Source organism: Neofelis nebulosa, chromosome 4, assembly GCF_028018385.1.
Source record: "Neofelis nebulosa isolate mNeoNeb1 chromosome 4, mNeoNeb1.pri, whole genome shotgun sequence".
Lineage (NCBI taxonomy): Eukaryota > Metazoa > Chordata > Mammalia > Carnivora > Felidae > Neofelis > Neofelis nebulosa.
In genome coordinates, this window is record NC_080785.1 from 169,880,325 (window position 1) to 169,905,137 (window position 24,813).

The 24,813-nt window shown below is 62.4% G+C and overlaps 2 protein-coding genes and 1 long non-coding RNA gene across 6 annotated transcripts; 2 read left to right on the forward strand and 1 right to left on the reverse strand.

The window, feature by feature from the left end:
- The first annotated feature begins 7,740 nt into the window (after window positions 1-7,740).
- RNF126 (ring finger protein 126) lies at window positions 7,741-19,290 on the forward strand. 4 transcript variants are annotated; one of them, XM_058728648.1, is made up of 9 exons: window positions 7,741-8,044; window positions 15,513-15,571; window positions 15,706-15,787; window positions 16,157-16,368; window positions 17,410-17,478; window positions 17,553-17,622; window positions 18,161-18,254; window positions 18,335-18,450; window positions 18,563-19,290. In XM_058728648.1, the coding sequence occupies exons 1-9, from the start codon at window positions 7,970-7,972 to the stop codon at window positions 18,710-18,712; spliced, it is 927 nt and encodes a 308-aa protein (XP_058584631.1). In that variant the 5' UTR covers window positions 7,741-7,969; the 3' UTR covers window positions 18,713-19,290. The 4 variants fall into 4 exon arrangements, with proteins under 4 accessions (XP_058584631.1, XP_058584628.1, XP_058584632.1 ...); XM_058728645.1 differs by having other exon boundaries at window positions 7,745-8,044; window positions 16,124-16,368; XM_058728649.1 differs by having other exon boundaries at window positions 7,748-8,044; window positions 15,724-15,787.
- On the forward strand, window positions 9,466-13,308 carry LOC131510939 (uncharacterized). Its single transcript, XR_009261250.1, has 3 exons — window positions 9,466-9,592; window positions 12,530-12,603; window positions 13,066-13,308. It is a non-coding gene; the product is annotated as an uncharacterized LOC131510939 (long non-coding RNA).
- Window positions 19,291-19,395: 105 nt separating the features above from the next.
- Window positions 19,396-23,606, reverse strand: FGF22 (fibroblast growth factor 22). The gene is made up of 3 exons (XM_058728655.1): window positions 23,335-23,606; window positions 20,823-20,926; window positions 19,396-20,649 (listed from the first exon to the last, which is right to left on the reverse strand). The coding sequence occupies exons 1-3, from the start codon at window positions 23,546-23,548 to the stop codon at window positions 20,455-20,457; spliced, it is 513 nt and encodes a 170-aa protein (XP_058584638.1). The 5' UTR covers window positions 23,549-23,606; the 3' UTR covers window positions 19,396-20,454.
- Between the last annotated feature and the right edge of the window lie 1,207 nt (window positions 23,607-24,813).

Consider the following 24,813-nt stretch of genomic DNA (forward strand, 5'->3'; position numbering starts at 1 on the left):
GTTTGGGAGCCCCCCCCCCCCCAACCCCAAATTGTCAGGGCATCCTCCAAAGGCTCGGGGGTCCTGTACAGCCCCTCTCTGAGTTTCCAAGAAATAATTCTTGACGATCTTCTCATGGCAGGGCTTGTTCAGGGTGCTGGGTTCCCGAGTGACCAAGGAACGCCCTGTCTTGTCATCAGCAAGCCCATGGCTTGCAGGGGCCGCGGAAATGAAATCCGTACATGGACACATTAATATAGGCCTTCAAAGAGGGGAAATGCTTTCGGGAAAATAAAAACGCTTGAGAGCAGTGTGGTGTATCGTGGGGGGGGGGGGGGGTGCCTCGTCACCCCCCCATTCCCGCATCTCCCCCCACTCCTTCCCCAGGTATGGAACCCAAAGATCCCTGCAGCCACACAGCAGACGCCTTCTGTGTACACGAGATCTGTCAGCAGCATACACCACGCCTAGACCTCTGCCCCATCTCAGCTGCTCAGCCTGACCCATGTGCCCCCACCCGTGGCCAAGGGCCACGTTCCTGCCCAGTGGCACTGAGGGAGGACACCCAGCTTCTTGGCCTGTCCTTGGCCTCTGAGTATGTGAGGGGATTCTCCCCCGGTTGGGGATGGGGCAGGGATGGGACCCTATGTCCTCACCAGGGGTGTGCAAGAGCTGGACATTGTGGCCTTGGCCGAGGGCTGACCCTGCTGTGGCTCAGCCGCCCCACCCTGGGTTTGTGCAAACCAAAGGGTCATTGTTGGCCTGGCGTGGGTTCGAAACTGAGACCAGTTGCCAGCAGCCTCCTGCCTCCCATCCTGGCCTATCTCTCCGACCCACAGGCCATGTGCTGGGTGACCTTAAGCAAGACACTGGCCCTCTCTGGGGAGCCCTCCGCCCCCCCCTTTTTGGTCTCTCCTTTTCATGCCCTCCTGTCCACCCTGAACTGGTCTCAGCCTCATCCCCTGCAGCCCACTTCCTACCTTGGCTGTCTGCCATAAGGCTCCTCCCCCAGCTCAGACATCCACCATGACTCCCCGTGGCCCCAGGCTTCACTCTTCCAGGCACCACAGAAAACAGGCAATGACAATCCAAAGTGATCAGGACTGTGATGGAGGGTGCCATGCCCAGTGCAGACTGGGGAGGCCCAGGCAGACTTCCCAGAGGAGGAGGACATTTATTTTTTATTTTTTTTTTTAATTTTTTTTTTCAAAGTTTTTTATTTTTATTTTCGGGACAGAGAGAGACAGAGCATGAACGGGGGAGGGGCAGAGAGAGAGGGAGACACAGAATCGGAAACAGGCTCCAGGCTCCGAGCCATCAGCCCAGAGCCCGACGCGGGGCTCGAACTCACAGACCGCGAGATCGTGACCTGGCTGAAGTCGGACGCTTAACCGACTGCGCCACCCAGGCGCCCCTGGAGGAGGACATTTAAATCGCATTGGACTGAACAATGGTGAGGAAGGGGGTGTGGGGACAGAAGTGATAGGATGTTTGTGCTACAGGTAAGAGAAAACCCACCTCAAAGGTTTGGATCAGGGAAACGGTCCAGGATTCGCAGGTGGGCCCAGTGGAATCAGAGGATCGTCAAAAGCGGAGACCGCTTCCCTCTGTGGTCACAGTGATGTACGTGACCTGCCATTGCTGTCTGTGAAGGCAGAGGAAGGGGCCTTGAGCCAGTGTATAGCCTCTAGAAGTTGGAAAATCAAGGAACAGACCCTCCCCCCCCCCCCCCGAGACTCCGGAAGGAACGAACACAGCTCTACCAATACCTCGATTTTGGTTCAGGGGTGGACTTCTGACCCCCAGAACTGGAAGAGAAGAATGTGTCTTGTTTCAAGCCACCACGTTCGTGGCAGTTCCTTAGAGCAGCAACGGGCAACGAGTACAAGCAGGTGCTACAGACTGGGTTTGGTGCCACAGTGAGAGGGTCCCCTTCGGCTGGGGACGAACGACAGTGATCACAAGTATGAAGGCAGGCGGCGGTATAGACGCCCCCAGGAGCAGGAGGGTGACCCTGGGGCCTGGAACGAGAAGGGGCCTTCTGGGGGAAGGAGGATGTGCTGCCTTGGCTAGGCCATGTGTGTGGCCATTTTCTCTCTGTGCCCATTTTCTCACCTGTAAAATGGGCACAGATCCCAGTCCTGCAGATTCTAGGAAGGACGCCAGGGACAGTGCCTGGTGCACAGTAGGGGCACGACATGTGTGCCCAGGTTCTTATTAACCAGCAGATAGCTGTGTGTCCAGGGAAGACGCGTGACGAGTCTTCTCTGCCACTCACCACAATGCTGTGAGGCAGGCATCCGTTTTACAGAGCGGGTATTTGAAGCTGGAGGAAGGAAAGTGACTTTCCGGCAGTCACAAAGCCCCACAGTGTCGGGACAGTACCAGAGCAGCAAGATCCCAGGCCCCATGTGCTGAACTGTGGGGCAGGTCCCTCCCCATTCTGGATCGGACATTGGGGGCCAGCCCCCAGGTTGTGGCTGGCATCCCGTTCTGGTTCCAGCACTGGATTTTCCTTTGAGAAATCACCTCCTGTGCTTCCAGTCCAAATGACCCCAGGAATGGACACCAACCCAGGCTCAAACAATTAGAATCATCTGACATTCAGCAAGCCAGGAGGAGTAAGCTCTGAGATTTTTTTTCTGGGATCCAGAGACACCAACTTCCTGCCTGAGCTAGATGGGTGGGAGCCTAGAGCTGCAGGTGGCTCCTACCAATGGCCAGGGAGAGGCCAATCCAGTGGGATGCTGAGCCAAGAGGGGGCAGCAGAAATTCCTTGTGCCGCTATTGGAGTCCTGGATCCAGCTGCACCTGAACTCCTCCACCCCAATAAGACGAAGTCCATTTAAGCTGAGTTTCTGTCGCTCGTAGTGGACAAAACCAGCTTTCAATAAGCCCATTTACATTTTATTCAAGGGGAGCCTTTAGGACCCAGAGCAGTGGGTCTGCAGGGGCCATAGGAATCACACACACCCTAAAGTGCAGACCTTTGCCTCCAGGATATGGGTCTTAGCTTGGTCCAGAACGGTCAGAGTCGCCCCCGCCCCCCTCCCCCCCCCCCCCCAGCTCCCACCTTCCTCAAGCCGGAAGAAGGCTTGTGATGGACTCCACACTCACTTAATGTCCACAGCCCTTGCACTAGGACCTGAAACCTTCAAGGCCTTGTGGGTTCTCCGATAGGGTATGTGATGTTGATAACCAAGGCAGCACCTGAAGACTCGGGCATGGTGGATGCTACGGGAGAACTCTGGTCAGAGCTGGGCTTCATGACGCCTTCATCGGATGTGCCCTCCCCTCTCAAACGCCACCGTGGCTCCCCATGGCCCCTGGACGAAGTCCAGGCTTCTCAGCCTGGGTTCCAGCCCCTTCCTGCTCAATCCATGCAATCCCCGCTGCAACTCTTCCACGCCACCCCCAAGCGCCCCCACCGCATCCCCGTCCCCGCAAAGTGACCGGATCTTGGGCGGGGAGCCGGCAGTATGATTTGTAACCAAAGGTAGGGCCCACCCTCCTCTTGCTAGCCATTGGTTTAGGCGTGACCATGTGACCCAGATCTGGCCAATGGTAGGAGAGACAACCTGCCAGGGCGGGGACTGGAAGACCACGCGGCCGAGCGTGTGCGCACGTGACCCGAGAGAGCTTGATGGATTCGGTTCCCGTTTGCTGCTCTAACAGATGACCGCGATTCTAGCCGCACAAACCCGACGCCTCGCGGTGCTGGGGGTCAGGGGTCTGAGGCGGGTCTCAGCGGCCAAAATCAGATGTGTCCGGGAGTCGCAGCGCTCGCCGCTGTCCGGCCGGTGGCCTCTGCGTCCTCGCCCCCAGGGCGCGTCCTCTATCCTGCAGCATTCTCGCCCCCAGGGCACGTCCTCACCACCCGGCACAGGGGCGACCTGGGCACGTCCCTTGTCCTGTCATCCACCTTGGCCCGTCGTCTGTTTGCTCAGGTGTCCAGTGTCCTGGGGTTGGGCCTGTGAACGGGAAGAGAAAGCACCCGAACTCGAACTCGCTTGGCCTGATCCAAGCCTATGCCGTGTGTAAGGTCACGGCCAAAAATGTCCCATGTGGGAGAACTGACAACCACAGGATGCGGAACGAGACAAAACCATGGAGATGAGCAGCCAGCTTGGATGAGGCTGCGGATTAGCCCCGGCTTTGTGTCTTTGGTAAATGTGCCTTCGGTTCAGGTAAGCGAGTAGCTTGCTTTTGGAGATACACCTGGGTGTGTATGAATAAAATGAAAAATAGAAATAAAAAGTACAAGCCAACAAACATGAATAAAAAGGGAAGGGATGCCTGGGTGGCTCAGTCGGTTGAGTGTCTGTTGATTTCTGCTCAGGTGGTGATCCCAGGGTCATGAGATGGAGCCCAGAGTCAGGCTGAGTGTGGAGCCTGCTTGGGATTCATTGTCTGTCTCTCTCTCTCTCTCTCTCTCTCTCTCTCTCTCTCTCTCTGTCTCAAATAAAAATTTTTAAATGGGGGAGAAAAGACATAACTCAAAATACACAAATAAAAATTTTTAAAAGACAAAAACTGTGTACTCAGACGGTGGCACATTCACACCTGTAGGAATCCTGGCTGGTGGGCCAGTGGCCCTACCTGCTTGGTGCCTCAGTCTCTTGCCTGCAACATGGGAACTCGCTTTCTCCAACCCCGAAGTCCCCGAAGCCTCCTCCCTGAGGCTTGATTTGAACTAAGCAGGTGAATACATGAGGGCACACCTGCCCCCTGGCCCAGGACAGGCCACTTAATGCCACCAGCTCTCTGGTGGTTGAATGTGGCTCCAATCAGAATCTCCATGGCTTGGTCCCTCCTGAGAACGAACCAAGACCATTCTAACTCTCATCTGGAAAAATAAATGAGAAAGAAAAGAAGTTCAAACATGGTCACTTGCCCCAAATCAAGATCAAAACACACTACAAAGCCACAAGGAAAGGAACAGAGTGAACCTGGGAGAGGATTACGAGAGGGGGGGCCCCCTGCCCTTGTACAGGCTCCACCTCCTGAAATCTCCCCACACAGAGGACAAAGCTACTGTGTCCCTGGGTGACAGGCGAGGAACCCTAGCAAGAGCAGAAGTCATCCGCCCAAGGCGGAGACTCAAGGGTGCACAGTGTCAGGGCAACTTCCCCTCTGCCCCTGAGGCCCCTGGCTCAGCGTGGCGGCGGCCGCGGCGGAAGGAAAGGGTGCTCCCGGCAAAGGGGAAGGCACGTGAAAGGTCTAGCAACTAGAGAGAGCTGGGAGACTATAATCACAGCCGCCACTTGCAGAGGCAGCCTCCCAGGGAGGTGGGAGGCAGACCCACTTTACAGATGAAAGACTGAGTCTTGGGGGGGCTGCTGGTCCTTGTCTTGCAGTGTCTAGGGGGAAGCACAACCGTGTTGTGGGAAGTCCGAGGAGGAAGGCATGGCCCTGTCCTGGGGGGGTATGTGTAGGGCCCAGGTGCCACCTACCTCCTCAATCCACTTTCAGAGCCTTTCTCGGGAAGTGCTGGGCAACCCTCAAGTTGTGTTTCACTGTGCCTGGCAATCAGAGCGCCCTCCCAGGTCTGTCCCAGCAGCAGCAACAGCAGCAAGGTAGCCACGGGGCCGGAAGTGGGTACCTGAGGGCCCCAGAACTGCAGAGACACCGGGTCATTTGCAGACACGGCCTGAGTGCTTGCATTCCAATGCCACAGTCCCAGGGTAGCCAGCCAGCAGGCAAGAGCCCATGCAGAGGGCACAGAGACCCAATGGCCTGTGCCTGAGTCCTGGCCCTGTCGCATGACCATGTTTGAGCCCTCAGTCTCCCCAACTGTAAAATGGGGGTCTTAATTTTCCTCACATCATGGTGCTTGCATGAAGAGTAAACTTCAGGCCCAGCACGTACTTAGCTCTTAGTTTTACAGTACACAAACCCTGCCTGGGCCTGGCACGCAGCAGGCACTCACTAATTATTCGTTTATTCAAGAATCTATGGGGCATCTACTAGATGCTGAGTACTGGCCTCATGTATTGGGAGACGCCATTGATAACTCCTGGATTTGGGGATAGCTGTAGGAGAAGGAAAGAGGGTGCCAGGCAGCGGGGTGCAGTATGGGATGAGGCTCCCTCAGGAAGGGATTGGAAACAGAAGCAAGGAAACAGAAGGGACGGTGGGAAGGGCGTGCCCAGCAGAGGGCATGACCAGACAGGGGTCGCGAGGTGGGATGCAGCTTGGCCCACCCAAGGGGACCAGCAAGGACCAAGGAAGTGCCGTGTGTGCCCATGTGTGCTCCCAGCCTCATCCATCCCAAAACCCGGGAGGTGGGTTCTGCCATTTGCACAGAGGAGTTAAGTGACCTACCCAGGGTCACACAGCCAGCATGACTTGGTGGGATTTGAACACAGGCCTGATGGTTGTAAGGCCTCTTGCTCAATACCTCATAAACTTCTACAGGATGAATGAATGAATGAATGAATGAATGAATGTTGGTGGTATGAAATGAGCTAGGGGCTGGGCTTGAGTGGCCTGAAATGAACTGCCCTCCCTGGATCTGGGGTTTCCTGGACTCCCAGTGATGGGACCCGCATACTCTCTAGTGGCCAGACCAGGAATGGCTTGGAATCACCCCGGAACCTTGAGGGGGACAAGACTGACTGTCAGAGAAGTCCCTGTCCCTACCCTGACATTCAAGATCCTTTGTACACAGGCTCCGATTTTTAATGCCTTGACACTCTGGTTCCTGTGCCCCCTTTCGCGGGAAGCCCAACTCCAACCTACTCCTATTCATTCCTCAAAGCCCTGGCTCAAATGCCCCCTCCCCTAGGAAACCCTGTCTGTCTCCCCAGGCAGAGCCAGTACTACTTAGGGACCCATCCTCTGGCTCAGCCTCACGGGGCTGGGGTGCCTGCATCCAGCTCTGTCTCCCCGAGCCACCGAGCCACTTTCATTGCCTGTTGCGTTGCGTTCCGTGTTGTGTCCTTGTACCACCCATCACAAAGTGTGGCATGTGGCAGGTGACCCATGAACGTTCTGTTGAGTAGATGAGAGAAGTAAGTTCATGACTGGGCTGGAACTAACCTCAGAAATGTTCCGGGCCTGTGCCAGGTGATAGTGCAGTTTTTGCTGATTAATTTTTTGGAGAGGGGAGTGGTTAGGTTCTCTTTGCTCTCAAAAACAAGGCCACACCCCGCAGGCCTTGCACTGTCTTATCCCGTGGGTCACACTGAGGCACAGAGGGCAGTCCCCCTTCGACCCAGGAACGGGTCTCCCTGCATTTATTCAACGAGTGTTCATGGAATACCTGTGTACCAGGCGCTATTAGGAGTCCAGCTGGGAACAAGATATAAACACCCCTTCCACTGTGGAGCCGACTCTGTGGTTCATCAGGCGGGAATAAGTGCCATTGAGAAGGGCAAAGGCTTGAGAAAATGAGAAAGCAAGCCACGCAGGTGTCTGGGGTGCACCCGGCGGGGGCACAGCAAGTGCAAAGGCGCGGAGGTGAGAGTGCGCCCGGTGCCCAGAACCAGTGAGGACGGCGGGGGGACAGAAAGGTGGCACTTGGGATAGAAGACCCGACGAGGGAAGTGGAAGCCTAGCCTCTTTCGGAGAAGAGGAGGGGCTCGACCCCACCCCGCGCAGGCCGCTCCCCTCGGCCTCCTCGGAGCCGGGCCTCGCCCCCAGCCACACCCCCGCTCCCTGCTCCGGGTTGCCAAGGTGACTCGGCCCCGCCCCTCCCAGCCCCGTCTTCGGGCTTCCAGGCCCGGCTCCGTCCCCTCACTCGGAGCCCTGTGAGAGAGGCGCCCGCACTGAGTTTGTCCCTCCGCGACCACCGTCGCCCGGGCAGGCGCCTGCCGCGCGCGCCGCCCGCCTCGCTCTCGCGCGCTCCTCCACCCCACGCCGTGCGTGCCTTGCGTGCCTTGCGTGAGCGTGCGCGGGCGCGTCGGCCGGCAAGGGAGCAGCAAACGGCCGGCGGCGGGCGGCGGGCGCCGCGCGGGGGGCGGGCGGCGCGGAGGAGGCGGCAGTGGCCATGGCCGAGGCGTCGCCGCAGCCCGGACGGTACTTCTGCCACTGCTGCTCGGTCGAGATCGTGCCGCGCCTGCCGGTGAGGCGCGGGCCGGGGCGGCGGGCGGGGGCTCTCTCTCCCTTGGCCTGCAGCGAGCTGGCCCCGCCGGGGAAACTGAGGCCCGGGCGGCGTTGGCCCGGGTCTCTGCGGGGGGCCCGGAGGCGGGGCCCACCCCCGGGGAAGCAGCGGGACCGATGATCCCAGATGCGCGGCGGGGAGGCCGCTCGGTCCCCGACGGGGAAACTGAGGCCCGCAGAGGCCGCGTGACCTGTGCTCGGCGCCCCGCCCCGGAGGAGGTGGGGAAATCGGACCCCGGGAGATGTCTCCGGGGGCCGTTCCCGCAGCGCGTGGTCGGCGCTGCGGGCGCCTGGCTGCGGGCCGCCCCGCCGAGCGCTCCCGCCTGCTTTCCCGATGTCGAGACGGGACGGCTGTGTACCTGGCCCGGGCCTGACAGCCCCGGGCAGGCTTTTGTGACCTGAGCCTGCGCTTTTGTGCTTCCCCGGAGTGGGGGTTGGGGGGCGGGTTTAGGCCCGCCTGTGGCCAGGTGTTGCCTTCTCCTTTAGGCCAGCGTTTCCCAAACCGTGTGGTGCGGCAGGGGACTGCCTGTTCAACGTACAGTGTTTCAGGCTCCTCGCCCCAGAGGTTCCTAGTTAGCAGGTCTGGGATGGGGCCCGTGTTCCCCTGCTCCAGGCCCACAGGGAAAGCGGTGGTCTAGTTGGACCCTTTCCTATTTTACAGGTGGGAAAAATGAAGCCAGGGGAAGCGCAGGCCAGCTGTGGCCCTGACATCCCGACAGTTGCCCCTGGGCCAGCTCCCACGGAGCAGGAAGAGGGAGGTGTGGGATGGTGGAGGCCCTGCAGGTGGTGAGGATTTATTGAGCACTTTCTAGGTGCTCCTAGTACTTTATCTCTGGCCCGCATGCTCCCCACAGTCGCCTGGGTGGTGGGTGGTGGGTGGAGGCTGTTCTCGTCTCAAAGCCAGACTCGGTTCTGCCTTTGCCAGCAGTGGGGACCTCTGGGAGGAGGGGGCCAGGGGAAGGAGTCTATGGGCATCATCCCAGCCACAGAGGAAGGAAGTGGGCTCAAGTCAGGTTGGGAGCAGAGAGCAATGCCTGGGCCCAGAAGGCGAGAAAAGGTAGGGAGGTGCGGCTTCCAGAAGCAAGGGAGGAGGGAGAAATAAAACGAAACCTCAGCTGTGAGCACCCGCTGGGGGAGCCGACACTTGCCTCCCGGAAGTCCTGCTTCTGCCTTTTCCGGCTTTCTGCCGCCCCGGCTCCGTTCTCGACCGTGACCACGGCAGGAGGCGGCTGGTGGCCTGAGTTAGTTGCATGCAGCCCCTTGCGACTGGTATGAGCCCAGGACAGGCCCTGGGACCCAGGCTTTCCCCAGCGCAGCCTGCCCGGAGCCGAGGGGGACCTGGGGCTGGGCGGTCTGCATAGCCAGCTGTTCTGGGCCTCTCTTCCTGGGGCCTGGCCAGGTGTGCCCGCTTCCTGGCCATGTGGCCTTGGACCCGGAGCACCCTGGTCTCTTGCAGCTGCCACCGGGCTGGGGAGGACCTGCCTCAGCACAAGAATCCGCTGGTGACAAGGTATCGTTGACCTCTGCCCTCAGAGTTTATAGGCTGGTCAGGGAGCCAGTGTTGAATAAGCGATTGGCAAATATTTAGTTAGGAATGCTGGCAAATTCCGTGAAATTAGCAAATGGCAGTAAGGGACTCCTGTGCCTGTTTGTGGGTTTGAAGGGTTTCCATGAGGCCCGGTAGACAGGGTGACTGTTTACCAGTAAGGGGCGCACCTGCTGTCTCGGGATGGGGACGGTTGGCCCTCAACCTGGTAGCGGTGGCAGGTCCCAGCCAGCACGCACCGCAGCACGTCCTGTTCACAGGAGGTAGCCCTGACTTTGGCCTGCTCTAGGGCGTTGGGGCTGGGTTTTGTGCAGTTCTTACTTTTGATTTTTGTCACCATCGTGGTACCTCCTTAGGCACTGAGATAGTGCCCGCTCTCAGGTGCTTCTCGGCAGGGTCGGGCTGAGGCCACACCCAGCTGTGCCTCTTATCGCCCGTGTGGCTCTGGGTGAGGTGCTCGACCTCCCTGGACCTCCGTTTCTTCGCCTGCAAGATGGGCTTGACGAGATAACCCGTGCCCGCTCGGTGGGAGCACACATGGAGGGGGGAGCCCAGTGCCTGGCTCCCAGGACGGGGAATGGCTGGCAGCCTAGCGGGAGCAGGGCATGTGGGAGCAGGAACCAGACAGGCCGGCTGGCTTGAGGGCCTCCGAGGCTGGCACACAAGCCCAGACTCGAACCTGCCCAGGAAACGGCAGCTCTTGGGATGAGGTGGACGTGCGGGGTCGTGTGGCGCGACTGCAGGGCTGTGGAAACGCAGCGTCCACGGGCCGCCACCTGCTGTGCTTGGCACCCTGGGGCCCGCCAGGAGGTGCAGGTTCCCACCAGGGGGGCTGAGCCGGTGGCAGTCCGGGGTTGTATCCACCCCTGTGCCACGGCCCCGAGCGCCTCGCCGCAGGCGGTGCCTCCGATGGCCCTCTTCAGGCCGCCTTCTCGTTGCTGGCGACTGCTTTCCTTCTCTGGGACGGCCTGAGTGTGTGACTGGGCGGGACCTGGACCTGGAGGGCGCTGGGGGGAGGAAGCCAGCCTGTGGTCAGCGCCCAGCGGCGGTGGGTGTCTGCCCTCGCTCTCTTTATGCCTCAGTCTACACGTCCTCTGTCCTTGCCCCTCGAGGGGCCTCGAGGAGTCCTGGCCCCTGATACTTAGCAGAATAAGTGGAGTCCTTCCCATGGGGCACCCGGGGCCGGGCTTGCCTCCCCAGGCACCCTGTGGCCTCGGGCGGGTCCCTCTGGCCACCTGACAGCTCTGTGTGCCCACGTGCTGGATGCTGTGCGTCGTGCTGGTCCTGCCCTGTGACCAGCCGTCTGTTCACCGCTGCAGAAATCCGGGTGCTCCGATGTGTGGGCTGCCCCTCTGGGGGACACAGACCCCACCCTGCAACTCCACACAGCGGGTGCTCCAGAGGGGGCTGGCATTTGCTCAGGGTCTGAAGTCAGCGGGGCAGGAAGTGAGCTGAGCCCCCAAAAGGTGGCTGGATGCTGGGCGGAGCCACATCCTAGGGCACCCCAGGCCTCTGAGTCACGTGTCACTGTGGGGAGGCTGAAGTGAGGCGGGGCTCCCAGCACAGTGGGCACACATGTTGTGTCACACGGGGTCCCGGTCCCTAGCAGTGGTGTCAGAAGCACCCTGGCAAGATCAAGGAAGCTTGTAACATCTGCTGGGCTCCGTGTGTAAGCATCACTGGCTCCCAGTGGGCCTCACACACGGCCAGATCCCGGCGTGGCTCTGCACCCTGGCATCCAGCGGTGTGCGTGATGCTCACGGGCGCTTGGGGGACAGGTGGGGTCAATGTGGGGTGTGGTGGCAGCAGGGTGGGCCTTCCGTGGGCCCTGGGCACCTGTCTGCCCAGTGGCAGCTGAGGAGGGCTATGTAGAGCAGCCAGTGCATTCCCGCGGGCCGTGGGCTGGTGGGGCACAGGCTGGGAGCACCAGCAGCAGGGGCCTGGGTGTCCCATCACGTCTGTGACTGGGGCTGTGTCCATGTTCCTTCGACGCAGCGCTACACTGGGGTTCTGCCTCTCCTGGAGGGGCCTTGAGGGGCCGGGGCCCACGGAGGCCGAGGTCACTGTACAGCAGGCGATCCCGTGGGGCCAGCCACCTCTCCACCTCCCGCCCGAGTTTCCCTGATTTAATCATGCTTGCCTGGCTGCGGTGTGAAGGAGTGCCTGAGTGAACCGAGGGCTGCCCTGGCTGACCCTGGGAGACCTGGGCAGGCTACTCCCCGGTCTGAGCCCCCGGGTCCTCCTCGTCACCGAGGAGGGGCTGAATTGCACCTCTTAGGCACGGCATAGAGACCGAGCACAGAGAGCGAGTGCTCAGTGAATTTAGCGTCTGTCTGTCCTGTCGTTGGTGTTCTGGCCACCGCCGTTGCTGATGATGCTGGGGTGGTCCCCTTCATCCCCTCTCCTCCTCCTAGGGGGAGAGGTAACTGATTCACGGTGAGGAACCATCAAGAGACAGGCGCTCACAAGTTAGGGCCAGCGAGTGCCGGCTGACCCCCACCCGGGAAGTGGGGCTGTCACCACCTGGACCTGGGCTCTGCCCTGTGGGTGGCAGACATCCATCCCCGCGTCTCCTCGCTTGGATGCAGATGGCCATTGCTGGCTAGTCTGATTTAACAGGAACTGGTGGGGTGTGCCCGTGGAGGAGGAGAGCACTGGGGCACCCCCAGATCTGGTCCCTTCCCTGCTGCATACCAGCAGAAGCTGCAGCCCCCTCCTGAAATGCCAGGTGTCAGGTGGCCCGTGGCTCAGGCCGATCTGGACTTAGCGTGGGGCTCGCATGGGGATGGAGAGTGTGGAGGCAGGGCCCTGACCGCAGCCAGCTGTCGAGCCATAGCCCTCTGGTCCTCAGTGGCTGCTGGATTTCAGAGCCCTAGGGTTGAGGCCATCCTCCGTTTACAGGTGGGGAGACCGAGGCTTGCAGCCAGGATGTGACGTTTGAGCAGAGACCCGACTTCCAAGAGGGGGCAAGCCAGGTAGCTATCTGGGGGAGAATGCTCCGGCAGAGGGGATGGTGTACAGGCCCTGAGAAGAGAGGGCAGGTGGCGGTGGCCTGGATGGGGCAGGGAAGTGGGAGTGGTGGGCCAGCTTGTTCTGAGCCGACCGCAGGGGAGGAGAGTGCAGAGCAGGTAGTTGGATGAGGTTCTTGTGCGCCGCGTGGGATGGGGCTCCAAGGTGACGCTCAGAGATGGCACCCGGCCTTGGTAGCAGAAGAGGTTGCCTGTTTCCAGCGGGTCAGACTGAGGTGGAGGCTGAGGCTGCCTGGCTCACCGGTCCTGCCCTGGCTCTTCCAGGCTTGCCCAGGGTAGCATGGAGACTGGGGGCGGGCGGTGTGCTCAGAGGAGAGGAGGGGGAGGGACAGCTTCTCACCCAGGCCCCCCCACCCCCATCCTGGCTGGAGAGGGCGGGCGCACTTCTGATTTACGTCTCCCCCGTAGGGCAGGTGTGGTGGCGGTGGGCTCCACCAGGGCCCAGAGAGAGCCTGGACCTTGCCGCCAGCCCCGAGCCAAGGGGAGCCCTGAGCAGACGCCTGCTGTCGTCTGTGACATGGCCACGCTAAGGGCTTGATTGCCAGCGTCCTAACCGAGGCCGTCGCAGCCACCTGCAGCCACACTGGCCCATGTCCGTGGCCCTCTCTCCCCTTGGGGCTGCACCAGGCAGTGAGAGCCCTGGCCCGTCCACAGAGCTTCCCGTGGCCGTCTTCCACCGCAGCCAACAGTCCGAGGGTTGGTCGTTCGCGGTGGAGCCGAGCTGCCCGTTGCCCCCGTGTCCCCACTTGGGAGGGCAGGGGTCACTGTCCTCGCTGCGCCTTCTGATGTCTCTGTTGAGATACAACTCACCTGTTCACAGTGTTTTCCATACGCCCAGAGCCCCGCACCCACCACTGCTGTCTAGTTCCAGAACATTCCCTCACCCTAAAAGGAAGCCCTGTCCCCGTTAGCATTCACCCTCACTCGCCCTCCCCTCCCCCGGCCCCCACGAACCCCCTTCCGTCCGTGGATGGGCCTGTTCCGGACGTTTCACACACGCGGACTCACACCCCGTGTGGCCTCTCGTGTCAGGTTCCCTCCCTGAGTGTCGTGCGTTCAGGGTTCGTCCGCGGGGCAGCGGGTATGGGCGCTTCGCCCCTGCTCGCGGCCGAGGGATGTGCGCCTGCGCGGTGGACACGGTCATCTGTGCGCGTGCACGGGGGACGTGGGCATTTGTGGGCGTGCGGGTGGGGGTTGCGTGGACGTGAGTGTTCGTGTCCCTCGGGTGTGGACCCGGCCGCGGGGTCGCGGGGTCGCGTGGTGACCCTGGGGTCGACCTGACGAGGAACTGACCGCGGGCCTGTCTTCCAGACAGACCGCCCCGCTTCTCGTCCCCACCGCCAGCCGGGGTTCTGGTTCCTCCACTTCCGCTGACGCTTAGCCGTAGTCGGCTGAGTGGCGCGGTCCCGGCGGCCGGCCGGGAGGTGGTGTCTCACGGGTTTCGGTTTGCGTTTGCTCGTTGCCTGACGGTGTCGAGCGTCTTTCTGCTGGTTTGTCGCCCTTTGTGTGTCTTTGGAGAACTGTTTTAATTCTTTGGTCAGTTTTTAGCCGGGTTGTTTGTGTTTTTGGCGTTGAAGCGTTAGAGCTCTGTATTCTGGATCCCAGCTCCTATGGTGGGTGCAGTTCCTTCCTGTCCTCCCCAATCGGCTCAGTGTTCCTTGACCCCACCCCACCCCCCTTTGCTTTTGGTGGCGGGGTGGGGGGGGGACATGGCGCGTGCTGTGGTGGCACCCACTGCCCTGGTGCAGGTGCCTGGCACTCCCGCTGGGTGTCCACGGGGAGGCCCGTGCCTGCTGAGCCACCTGTGCCTGTGGCTCACGTGGGGCCATTGGCGGCCCCCTCCTTGACAGAGTCTTCATCCCCTCTGTGTCTCCCACTCGGCACGCGGGGAAAGTGCTTCCAAAACGTCACCTTAGGTAGAAGCACAGCTTGCCCTCACGTCTGTGTCTTCCTGTTTGGGTGGCTTTTGGACACTCGTGCGAACCCCCAACCCACTTGTTTGGTTTTGGTGTTTCCATGCCTTGCGGCCCCTGGGGCCCGTCCTCCACTCGGGACATTACACCTCCCCCATCTGACTGGTGGGCCTGGCTGGGGCGGGAGTGGCTGGGCTTGGAGGGGGCACGGCCAATGGGGGTGGGGTCACACTGCAGCCCGGGGTCACAGGCCCTGCGCTAGGATTGCTGGAATGTTCCAGAGATGCCGCCATGGGACACCCGCGGGCTGGTCCCTTTGCTCAGGTGGCGCTTCCCGCCCTCAGTGGCCACCTTCCTGGGAGCTGAGCTACTGAGGCCTCGATAGTCCTGTGACCCCACAGTCCCTCCTGCAACCTTCTCAGGAGCTCGGGGCAGGTGTCTTTATATGCAAAAGGGGAGTCTCTCACGGAATGTTCTCACGTCTCACGTCTGCACAAGTCGGGAACTGCTAGGTGGACCCGCATCAGCTGGCCTGTTTGGTACAGGCTTCTTCAGAGCCTTCAACAGCTGGTGTGGCTGAGTGGAGGCCTTGAAGCTCGGAAAGTTTCGTCACCCTGAGGAGCGTGGGCTGATGGACTTTGGCGCGGCAGGAGCTCACCTGGGGGCCCAGGCCTCGCCTGCACGAGGGGCAGGTCGAGGTGGCTGCGGTCATTACCACACAGAGGTGGTGGCCTCGGATGAAGGGCGCCCGCCTCTCAGACATCTCAGAGACCCGGCAGGTCTGTGCCAAATCGGACTCTGGGCCTGAGCAGTTTCACCCATGTGCCTGGAGCCGCTCGGTGTGGCCTGAGGTGGGGGTGTCCGGTGACCCCGCAGGCACGGCTGACACAGCACAGGGGCCGGGACCCCCGAGATCGCACTCACCCGCCCTCTCCTCCGCAGGATTACACCTGCCCCAGATGCGAGTCTGGTTTTATTGAGGAGCTTCCCGAAGAGACCAGGTAACCCAGCCCAGGTGCACGCTGGCAGCGCCCAGGCCCCTTGGGGTGGGCGGGGCTGCGGGCGGGCAGAGGCTGGACAGGCCGCGGCGGGCAGGGGTGAGAGGTGGAGAGGGCCTCCCTCTCTCCTGACTCAGGACACCCCATCCTCCCAGGAGTACAGAGAATGGTTCCGCCCCCTCCACAGCCCCCACGGACCAGAGCAGGCCACCGTTTGAGGTGAGTCAGGCCCCAGATTGCCCTCCCCTCCCCATGTGGACTGGTCCCCCCACCTGACCCTTGACCACTGGGACCTGTCCTTCCTCGTTTCTCCCACACATGCCGAGGCTCCCCTGCTGTATCCTCAACCCTCAGAGCCCCAAGCCTGGGACGGGGCCCCGTGGCACACGGAGGAGACGTGGGGTCCAGGCAAGGGGCTGGGTCAGGTGGGACCCAGGTGGCCGCTCGGGGCTCCTGCCCCGCCCCCCCACGGTCCCATGGCCCTCCTCCCCACAGAAGGTCCTCAGGGCCCTGCCCTCCCCCCGCCCCGTGGTCACATCGCCCTCCCCCTCACAGAACGCGGACCAGCACCTGTTCACACTGCCACAGGGCTACGGGCAGTTTGCTTTCGGCATCTTTGACGACAGCTTCGAGATCCCCACGTTCCCCCCTGGGGTGCAGGCCGACGAGGGCAGGGACCCTGAGAGCCGTCGGGAGAGAGAGCAGCACTCCCGGCACCGGTATGGCGCCCGGCAGCCTCGCGCCCGCCTCACTGCACGACGGGCCACCGGCCGGCACGAAGGCGTCCCCACGCTGGAAGGGTGAGGGCGCTTGGGGGCAGCCAGCGGGTGGGACGCTCCCGAGAGTCTTGCAGCCTGCCCCACCCTGACTTAGCCAGCCTGACCGTCTGCCCCTCCAGAAGGTTCTGTGGTTACAGAGGGGCGGATGCTAGCTCTGGGGCTGACCTGTGGGCGGGGCACTTCCCCTGTGCATCCAGGCAGAGCCCACCGTGCTGAAGAGCTGTGGAGGGGGGGCCCCTACAGTGTGTCCCGGGGGGCCTCTCGTCCACTCAGTGCCTTCCATCCTTCTGGAGGGGTGTCTGTCCCCCGACTCCCTCATCCCCATCAGTTCAGACACGGCCAATTCACATCGGGTCCTTGTCTCCCAGGGCGGCAGGCAAGTGGGGTGGGTTTTGGGCCCCCCTGCTCCACCGCAAAGCCCCGAGCTCCCTCCGTGTCAGCGTCGGCACCAGGAACGGCTTCTCTGTAACCTGAGGCTTGTTCAGAGGACTTGGGGTGAAAAGGAAACGTTTTTCTGAGGGCCCCACTCCCAGAGAACATAGGGTCCTCCAGCATCTTCGTAGATGGAACCAGGCTGTGCACAGAAGTGCCTGTGTCACAGGGAGCCCCGACGCTCTCTGCTCTGTTCCATTCCAGCCCAGGACACAGCCTGGGCTGCCCTGACCCCCCAGGTGTCTCGTGTTCGTGAGCTGCCCTGTAGCAGCCCCTCCCCCCCAAGCTCGGACACGGGCTTCACTGTGACCCCAGCCGGACGTTGCGGAGCGTCTGCAAACAGCAGGGCTGGGGATCCCCACCCCCCAGGTTGTAAAATAGGGAGCAGATGTGGTCATGCGTTGACGGGCACCGTCCAGGCCTCTGGGAAAGCTGGCCCGAAAATCTGCAAGGGAGACACTTTTCTCGGTCTGTCTCGTGTTTGATTGCTTGCAAATCTTATTGGTTGAAAACGCAACCTTTAAGACGCCGTGAACTTCAAAGCCGGACACGTGTGTCCTCTGCTGCCTCCCCTGGGGGTGCCCAGCCTTGAAGGGCGCTGACCACAGGCCGGGCCCCGCTCTGTTCCAGGATCATCCAGCAGCTGGTCAATGGCATCATCACTCCTGCCAGCATCCCCAGCCTGGGCCTGGGCCCCTGGTGAGTAGGTGGGCGGGTCCCCTTGCGCCCTGCCCAGCCCCTCTGCCACTTGAACCCCAGACCTCTCTGCCCAGGGGTGTCCTGCACTCAAACCCGATGGACTACGCCTGGGGGGCCAACGGCCTGGATGCCATCATCACGCAGGTACAGGGTGGCCTCCCCGAGGCGGGCACCAGGGTGTCGCCATCTTCTGGGGACCAGGATGCCCCTGGTGTGGATGCCCTGCTCCCCAGAACTCCCATCCTGAGGCTGGCGGGCCCCGTGTGGACCTGCACGTTCTCCTGAGCTGTCCCTGGGGATGGGGTGTTCACCATGACCTTGGTGGCCCTTGTGCGGTAGGAACGCTGCCAACTTTGCGGCCTTTCGCCGGTGAACTGGTGGTGAACGTGGCCACAGCCAGGCCCAGCCCTCTGGTTCTAGCGGGTGAGAGGACTTAGGGTGGGACCCTCGGCGCTGGGAGGGGCCTCCCTGGCTGCAGGGTGACCCCGACAGGATGAGCAGAAGAGTGGACAGGCGTGGGGGGCAAGGGGGCTCAGCCTCGGCGGAGGGGGGGTCCGGGGCCCCAGAAAAACACAGCCTTGGTGCTTTTGCAGGTAACCCGGCCTTGCATTTCAGAGCCCCGCGGGGCGAGGGGCCGCGCCTGCCTGCCGAGCTCCCGGCACTCTGGCCTCTTGTCTTTCAGCTCCTCAATCAGTTTGAAAACACGGGCCCCCCCCCAGCAGACAAAGAGAAGATCCAGGCCCTCCCCACCGTCCCTGTCACCGAGGAACACGTAGGTAAGTGGCTCGCCCCCTCCTGGGGACACCTGGGTGGGGGGTTCCCTGGTCTCCGCCGTCACAGGCTCCCTGCCCCGCAGGCTCCGGGCTGGAGTGTCCCGTGTGCAAGGACGACTACGGGCTGGGAGAGCGCGTGAGGCAGCTGCCCTGCAGTCACCTCTTCCACGACGGCTGCATCGTTCCCTGGCTGCAGCAGGTGAGCCGGCCCTTGCCCGCCCCCAGGCCGAACCCCGGCCCCCGCCCCCGCCGCAGGCTCGGCCCCTCACCACCCCCCACCCCACCCCCCCACCCCCGCTGTCCCCACACAGCACGACAGCTGCCCCGTGTGCCGGAAGAGCCTCACCGGACAGAACACGGCCACCAACCCCCCGGGCCTGAGCGGCGTGAGCTTCTCGTCCTCGTCGTCCTCGTCGTCCTCGAGCTCACCGAGCAACGAAAACCCAGCGGGCAACTCGTGAGCGCGCCGGCCGGCCTCCAGAGAGGGCACAGGACCTGGGCCTTGCCAGGCCCGGCGGGGCGGGGCGGGGCAGGGGGCGGCGCGGCGGGGCTGGAGCCTGGAGGTACCCCCGCCTGCCTCCGCCCCCGCACCACCCCCGCGCCCGCCACCACCACCGCCACCGCCGGCCGAGCCTCGAGGACCGCAGCCCCCCGGGCCGGAGCAGGCTCAGCCCTCCCCGCGGAGTGTGTCGCGCAGGAGCCTGGGCACGCGTCGACCCCCCCACCCGTTTGTCTCTAACCTCACCCCTACACATTCGACGGCGGAAAGGTTTTTATAATTTTAAATTATTACTGCTTTGAAATAAATGGACGTTTAGCTCACGTGCGGCCTGCATGATCTGTGGAGAGAGCGGGTGGAGCCGCTAGGCCGTGGTCTCCGCGACGCCTGGACGGGTCGCCAGCCCCCAACCCAGGCGCCGGGAGCTCGGGACCACAGGATGACCAGCAAAACAAGAACAAAACTGCTCCGACAGACATTTTTTAAAGGAAAAAATACGTGTATCTTGAAAGCTATTTAAAAATACACCTACTTAGAGAAGCAGGTAGTTCGGGGTCTTCCTTCCGCGTCGGCGCCAGGGGCGGGCTGAGCTTCTCCGGCCTTGGCGGGCTCCGTGGCCGCAGACCCCGAGGACCCCGGGACCCCGGGACCCCGGGACCCGGGGCGGGCGGCAGCTTCACAGTGTTGCAGAAGGTGAGCTGAGGTGGGGCCTGTCGGCAGCGCCACCCCGCCCCCTGCCCGCTGGGAACCTGACTGCGTGTGTGTTTGTGTGGCGTGGGGGGGTGGGAACCAGGGGCCTTGACCCCAGTGAGCGTCCGGGCTGCACGCACCCCCACCCCAGGGACTGTCCCCTTCCCGCAGCAGAATATCCCGCCTCGCTCTGCCGGCTGCAGAGCTGGGTTTGGACCTGGGCTCTGAGCTCTGGCCCCTTTCCTTCCGTTGGTGCTGGGCTGGGCAGGGAGGGCTCAGGGGTGCCCGGCGGGCAGCAGGCACAGCCTCCCCGGGACCCCGAGCTCCTGAAGGACACTGGCATGAAGCCCCCTTGGCCCACCCGCGGCCCCTCCTCATCCTCACGGCTAGCAGCTCCGGGTCTGCCTGTCTCTCTGCCTCCCTCTCGAGAGGACCTCGTGAGGACCCTCCCCCCCCCCCCCCCCGCTGAAAGGGGGCCTTGAAAGGTCCTCTCTGCCACGTAGGTGACACATCTGCAGGTCCCAGGACCAGAATGGGGACCTGTGACCCAGGCACATCCACGTTGCCTTCTCTCTCTTGGCCCTCAGACCTCCTCCCTGCCTCGGACACCGGTGGGTTCCCACCTCAGAGCCTCTGCCTGGGCCGGGTCCGGCCCGGAGTGCCCTTCCCAGACCTTCCGGTGAGCACACGGCCACATCCTTCAGTCTCCGTCCCGGGTGGTGAGTGGGGCCTCCGTGCCCTCCCAGCCTGTGAACGGACACCTGCAGCCTGTGCTCAGCTGAGCGTCCACCTCCCCGCAGACTCAGACAGGAGGCCCCTGGGAGTCAGGCTGCATCTGTGGGGGTCCCGCAGTGTCCCCAGCCCGGCACGCCGCGGACACACCGTTATTGCTTGTGGAGCAGAGGAGTGACCAGACGTGCTTTGCCAGGGCCTGGGCTTCCCCAGCCGCTGGCCGTGCAGCTCGGGCATCTTGTGGGATCTCTGTCCAGCTGCTCCTCGTGGCCCCTGGGAACCTCAGGAGACCAGGACGGGCAGGAAGTGGGTGGACAGGTGGTGCCGCTGTGTCCGGCCACCGCGCCTCGGGGACCCCTGCCCATCCAGCGCCAGGAACATGGGCCGACCGCGGTGACGCCAGCGGAGCGAGGCGTAGGTGTTATAGCCGTTCTCCTCGATGCGCTCCTGGAACCTGCAGTGGGTGGTGTAGACCCGCTTCGGGGGGTCGGGTGTGTGAGGCAGGCCACCGGATACCTGCCCGCCCACCAGACACCCCGCCCCGCCCTGGACGCCCTGTCCCCCACCGGACACCCCGCCTGTCCCCCAGACACTGGTCCCCCCACTGGACACCCACCCGCCCCCGACCACCACATACACTGTGCACTCACCGACCCGTAGAGATGGCCCCCGCGGTTCATGGCCACGTAGAAGCCGGTGTGCACAGCCTTGAGGGCCACGACGCCCACACGGATGGAGCGGATCTCAATGATGCCTGGGGGCGGGGGTCAGTCAGGGCCCACGGTCCGCCATCTACCCACCTGTGCACTCTCGTTCGTTCATTCATTCATTCATTCATTCAGGTGACATTCACCAAGCACCTTCTGTGTGCTTGGCCCTGTGATGGGCATGGTGACACACGAGACCACACAGGCCCTGCAGGAGCACCCCAAAGATGTGGGGGTGACCAAGGGGCAGGAAGGACACTCGAGCCAATGTGAAGGCCCAAGACAGGATCAGCCCTGCCAAGCGGGAGGAAGTCAGCGGGGCAGGAGGGCACTGAGTCAGGTCAAGGGTGAGAAAACCAAGCCAGAGGAGGCAGGGGATGGCCTGGGCAAGCCGTGATGTCAGAACAAGTGACGGGTGTGATGGGCGTAGACCCCCCAATCGGCCTCCAGATGGGAGGCATGGTCCAGGCGAAGGCCTGCAGGCGGGACACGGGGTGTCTACAGCATACCGTGCTCAACTCCGTGAGCACAGCACGGATGCTGCCGGAGCGCTGTACCCCACCAAGCCCACGTATCAACCCCAGGTGGCAGGTGCCTGCTGTGTCTCCTTCCCAGAGAGGGAAACTGAGCCTGGGAAGTGGCAGAGCCAGCTTTGGGCCTGACTTGCAGATGGGTGACCCTGGGTGACCCTGTCCCACTCTGAGCAGCTCAGTGAAGTAGAACTGTGGGATGAGCAGCCGTCCACAGCCTCAACACCCCCCCCCACCCCCCCCCATGTACTGGGGCCTGATCTGGAGTCAAGGCCTTGCCCTCTGGTCTTCAGTCTGGACTTGGATGCCCGAGGTGGTGGGGAGCTCACTCTGTTGCATGGGGCCTTTGTTCCTCCTATTTCCTCTGTCAGAAAGGAAAGTGGTCCTTGCCCTGCTGACTTGCTCCCACTTGGCAGGACCAGGGTGAGCCTTCACGCTGGCTCAAGTGTCCTTCCTGCCCCCTCGGTCACCCCCACATCTTTGGGGTGCTCCTGCAGGGCCTGTGTGGTCCTGAGTGTCACCATGCCAGCTCCTTCGCCCTATATGAAAGCCAACCCAAGCCCATCTCCATGGAGAGGCCCCAGACCTCTCAGATAAAGCTGCCACCCAGTCATCTCCTGGACGTCACTCTGTTTTCATTTTCTTTGCACCCTTTGTGGCCTCCTGTGAGATTACCACATTAGCTGTTCATTTGTTTTACTGCTTTACTCTGCTGTGGGAGCCCCATGAAGGTGGCTGTCCTGGTCACTGCTACGTCCCCTGTGCCCAAGGCAGCATACAATAGGTGCCCAATTAGGAACCACAGAATTAATGAAGGAGAGAAGAGCTCCAAGGACCCCCCCACCCCCACCCTGTGGAGCCATCAACCATGTCACTGCCACTGCTGTCCAGATGGGGAAGGTGCAGCTCAGACAGAAACAGCGACTGTCCCAAGTCACCTGGCAGATCCAGGCCCCACACCCATCTTGAGGCCACCCTGCCTGCCTGTGCCCACCGCTGAGCAACTGGCCCAGCCAGTCCCCCTGTCATCGCCCTTGTCCGGTGAACCTAATGAGAGCCCTGGGAGCCCGATGAAAGCAGCTGGAGGGGCAGGGGGTGATTATCTGCCCTAATGGTGGTGATTCAGGCAGTGGCCAGCGATTAGCCACCGCCCCCCACACCCCACCCCGTTCCCTGACCTGGGCCTCAGAGCTCTCCGGAGACTGAGACAGGACCGGGGGTCACTGACTGTCCCCAGCCGTCCCAGGCTCTAGTCTCTCTTTTGCCCCATCTCCCCTCTTGCCTCATACATTCCACAAAAACTGAGTGCCTACTGTTTGCTGGGCAGGACGTCTTGGCAAGGTTATGGGCATTAAGGAGCCCCAGCAACACCCCTGCCCCCACCCCAGCAGTGTGTCCCAGGGCTGCTCATTTTCCCTCTCTGTGCCTCAGTTTCCTCATCTACCAAAAGGATGTCTAGGAAGAAATAGAGGGGTCCCTAACTCAGGCAGATCCTGAGTTTGGATGTGCAGTGTGGGAAGTCCAGAGTCCAGACCCCAGCTCTGCCTCCACTTCATGATGTAACTGGGCCCCCCGGGGGCCCTTCCAGGAGCAGAGTTGCCCGTCTATAGATGGCCCCAGTGACCCCAGCCTCAACTATTCTGCAAAGACCTTTCTGTGCTGCGGAGCCAGGCCCAGAGCCAGGAGCTTCCTCGGTGACCTTTACTTTAACTGTCCAACCCTCCCACCGTGTGGGCTGGGCCCATTTCACAGTTGAGAATACTGAGGTCCCCGACGGGAAGCGGCTTGGCCAACAGCACACACATAGCCAGAGGAGCCTCTGGGACGCTCCCACGCACGCAGGAGGGCCCGGCTCATCCTTACTATCATGTTGCCCTTGTTGGTACTGCCGGCCTGTCTGCCTTGGACCCCCGCCCCGGACTCACTGTCAGCTCCGTGACGCCAGCGGGTGCCCTGCACGCGGCCGCTGGGGTCCACTCGCAGGAAGAAGTGGGTGGAGGAGAAGAGGCGCCTCCAGCGCACGTCGCCCTCCAGGTGTGGGTAGCTGCGCGGTCTCCGCGGGCTGTTTGGGGTCCCCGCGGCGCCGGACGCCCGCGCCAGCAGCAGCCACACCAGGCTCAGCCACAGGCGGCCGCGCATGTCCCCGCGCCCGGCTCGCCGCCCTCTCCTGTCTCCCCGCGCGTCCGCGGCCGGGCCATCGCCGGGACGGGGGCGGGGTGCCCGGAGGGGCCGGCCCATTCGGGCCAATAGGGAGCCTCGGGGGCGGGAGCCGCTCCACAGGGGGGCGGGGCGGGGCCGGGGGCGGGGCCGCGATCAATGAGCCAACCAATGGAGAGGCTGGGGCTGGCCAATGGGGCGTCGTGGAGGGGCGGGGCAAACGCTGCAGGGGCGGGGCAACGAGGCGGCTGGGGCGGGACCAGGACGCGGGGCGGGGCCCACTCGGGAAAACATTCCTGCCTCCGCGCGTGTTTGTCCTGTGGGATGGGGAGGGCAGCAGTGCGTGTTCCTGAGTCACCGGGTTAGCCTGCAGGGGCTGCGGGGGCGTGGGTGTGAGAGAGGCGAGCCCGTAGAGACGCAGAGGGAGACAGCTACGGGAGAGACAAAGACGAAGATGGAGAGACAGAGACTATGAGACACACGAGGAAAGGCGGCTAAGAGACACAGAGACAGAGAGAGATAGAGAGATCTGAGAGATACCGGGAGAAATGGAGGAGCTAGGGGTCAGAGACTGGGTGGGAAGTTCTGGCCTGCGTGTCCGTGCCAGCCAGGTCCCTGCACTGGGCATGCCCAGGTGGGATTTGTCTGCCCTCCAGACTGAACTCCCTGAGAGGCTCAGGGGCAGGGTCTTCACTGAGGGGTGGGCATGGGGAGGCATGTAGGTAGGGGAGCAAGTGAACGCCTGGGAATGCTGTGCTACAGGTGTTGGAGCAGGGCGGTGGATGGGGTGCTGGGGGCGGGAAGGCGGCTGATGGCGGATGGACACATGAGCACATCTGTGGCCGGCTGACAGGGGCATGGGTGATGACTGAGGCCAGCACCCTGTGCCCAGCGTTCAGAGCTGCATGTCCGAGGTGGGAATGGCGTGGCTCCGTTCACACCCACACCTGCTCATCATTCACAGACACACCCAGGGCCCACTGGGAGGCACCCTGTGCCCTGGATCCTGAGAATATAGCACAGTGAACCTTCACAGACTCAGAGCCAAGAGATGTCATTGACAGATGGGGAAACCGAGGCTGAGTGGGTCAGCAGCTTCCCCAAAGCCCCACGCAGGACACATCCCAGGGCTCCAGTCCCTGTCCCTCTGCTGCCATAGACCCAGTCCTGCAGCCAGAGCCCCAGGTGGCACCTTTAAATAGCACCCAGGTGAAGACAAGGTGACAAGCCTGACCTGATGGCGTGTT

What these genes read in the sequence shown, in the direction of transcription:
- RNF126 (XM_058728645.1), top strand. Translation starts at nt 7,970, where the DNA reads ATGGCCGAGGCGTCGCCGCAGCCCGGACGGTACTTCTGCCACTGCTGC. An exon ending in GGCGTCCCCACGCTGGAAGG is followed by an intron (nt 16,369 to 17,409) that starts GTGAGGGCGCTT and finishes GCTCTGTTCCAG; the next exon opens with GATCATCCAGCAGCTGGTCA. An exon ending in TGGATGCCATCATCACGCAG is followed by an intron (nt 17,623 to 18,160) that starts GTACAGGGTGGC and finishes CTTGTCTTTCAG; the next exon opens with CTCCTCAATCAGTTTGAAAA.
- FGF22 (XM_058728655.1), bottom strand. Translation starts at nt 23,548, where the DNA reads ATGCGCGGCCGCCTGTGGCTGAGCCTGGTGTGGCTGCTGCTGGCGCGG. An exon ending in CTGGCGTCACGGAGCTGACA is followed by an intron (nt 20,927 to 23,334) that starts GTGAGTCCGGGG and finishes CCCCGCCCCCAG; the next exon opens with GCATCATTGAGATCCGCTCC. An exon ending in GGGGCCATCTCTACGGGTCG is followed by an intron (nt 20,650 to 20,822) that starts GTGAGTGCACAG and finishes GACCCCCCGAAG; the next exon opens with CGGGTCTACACCACCCACTG.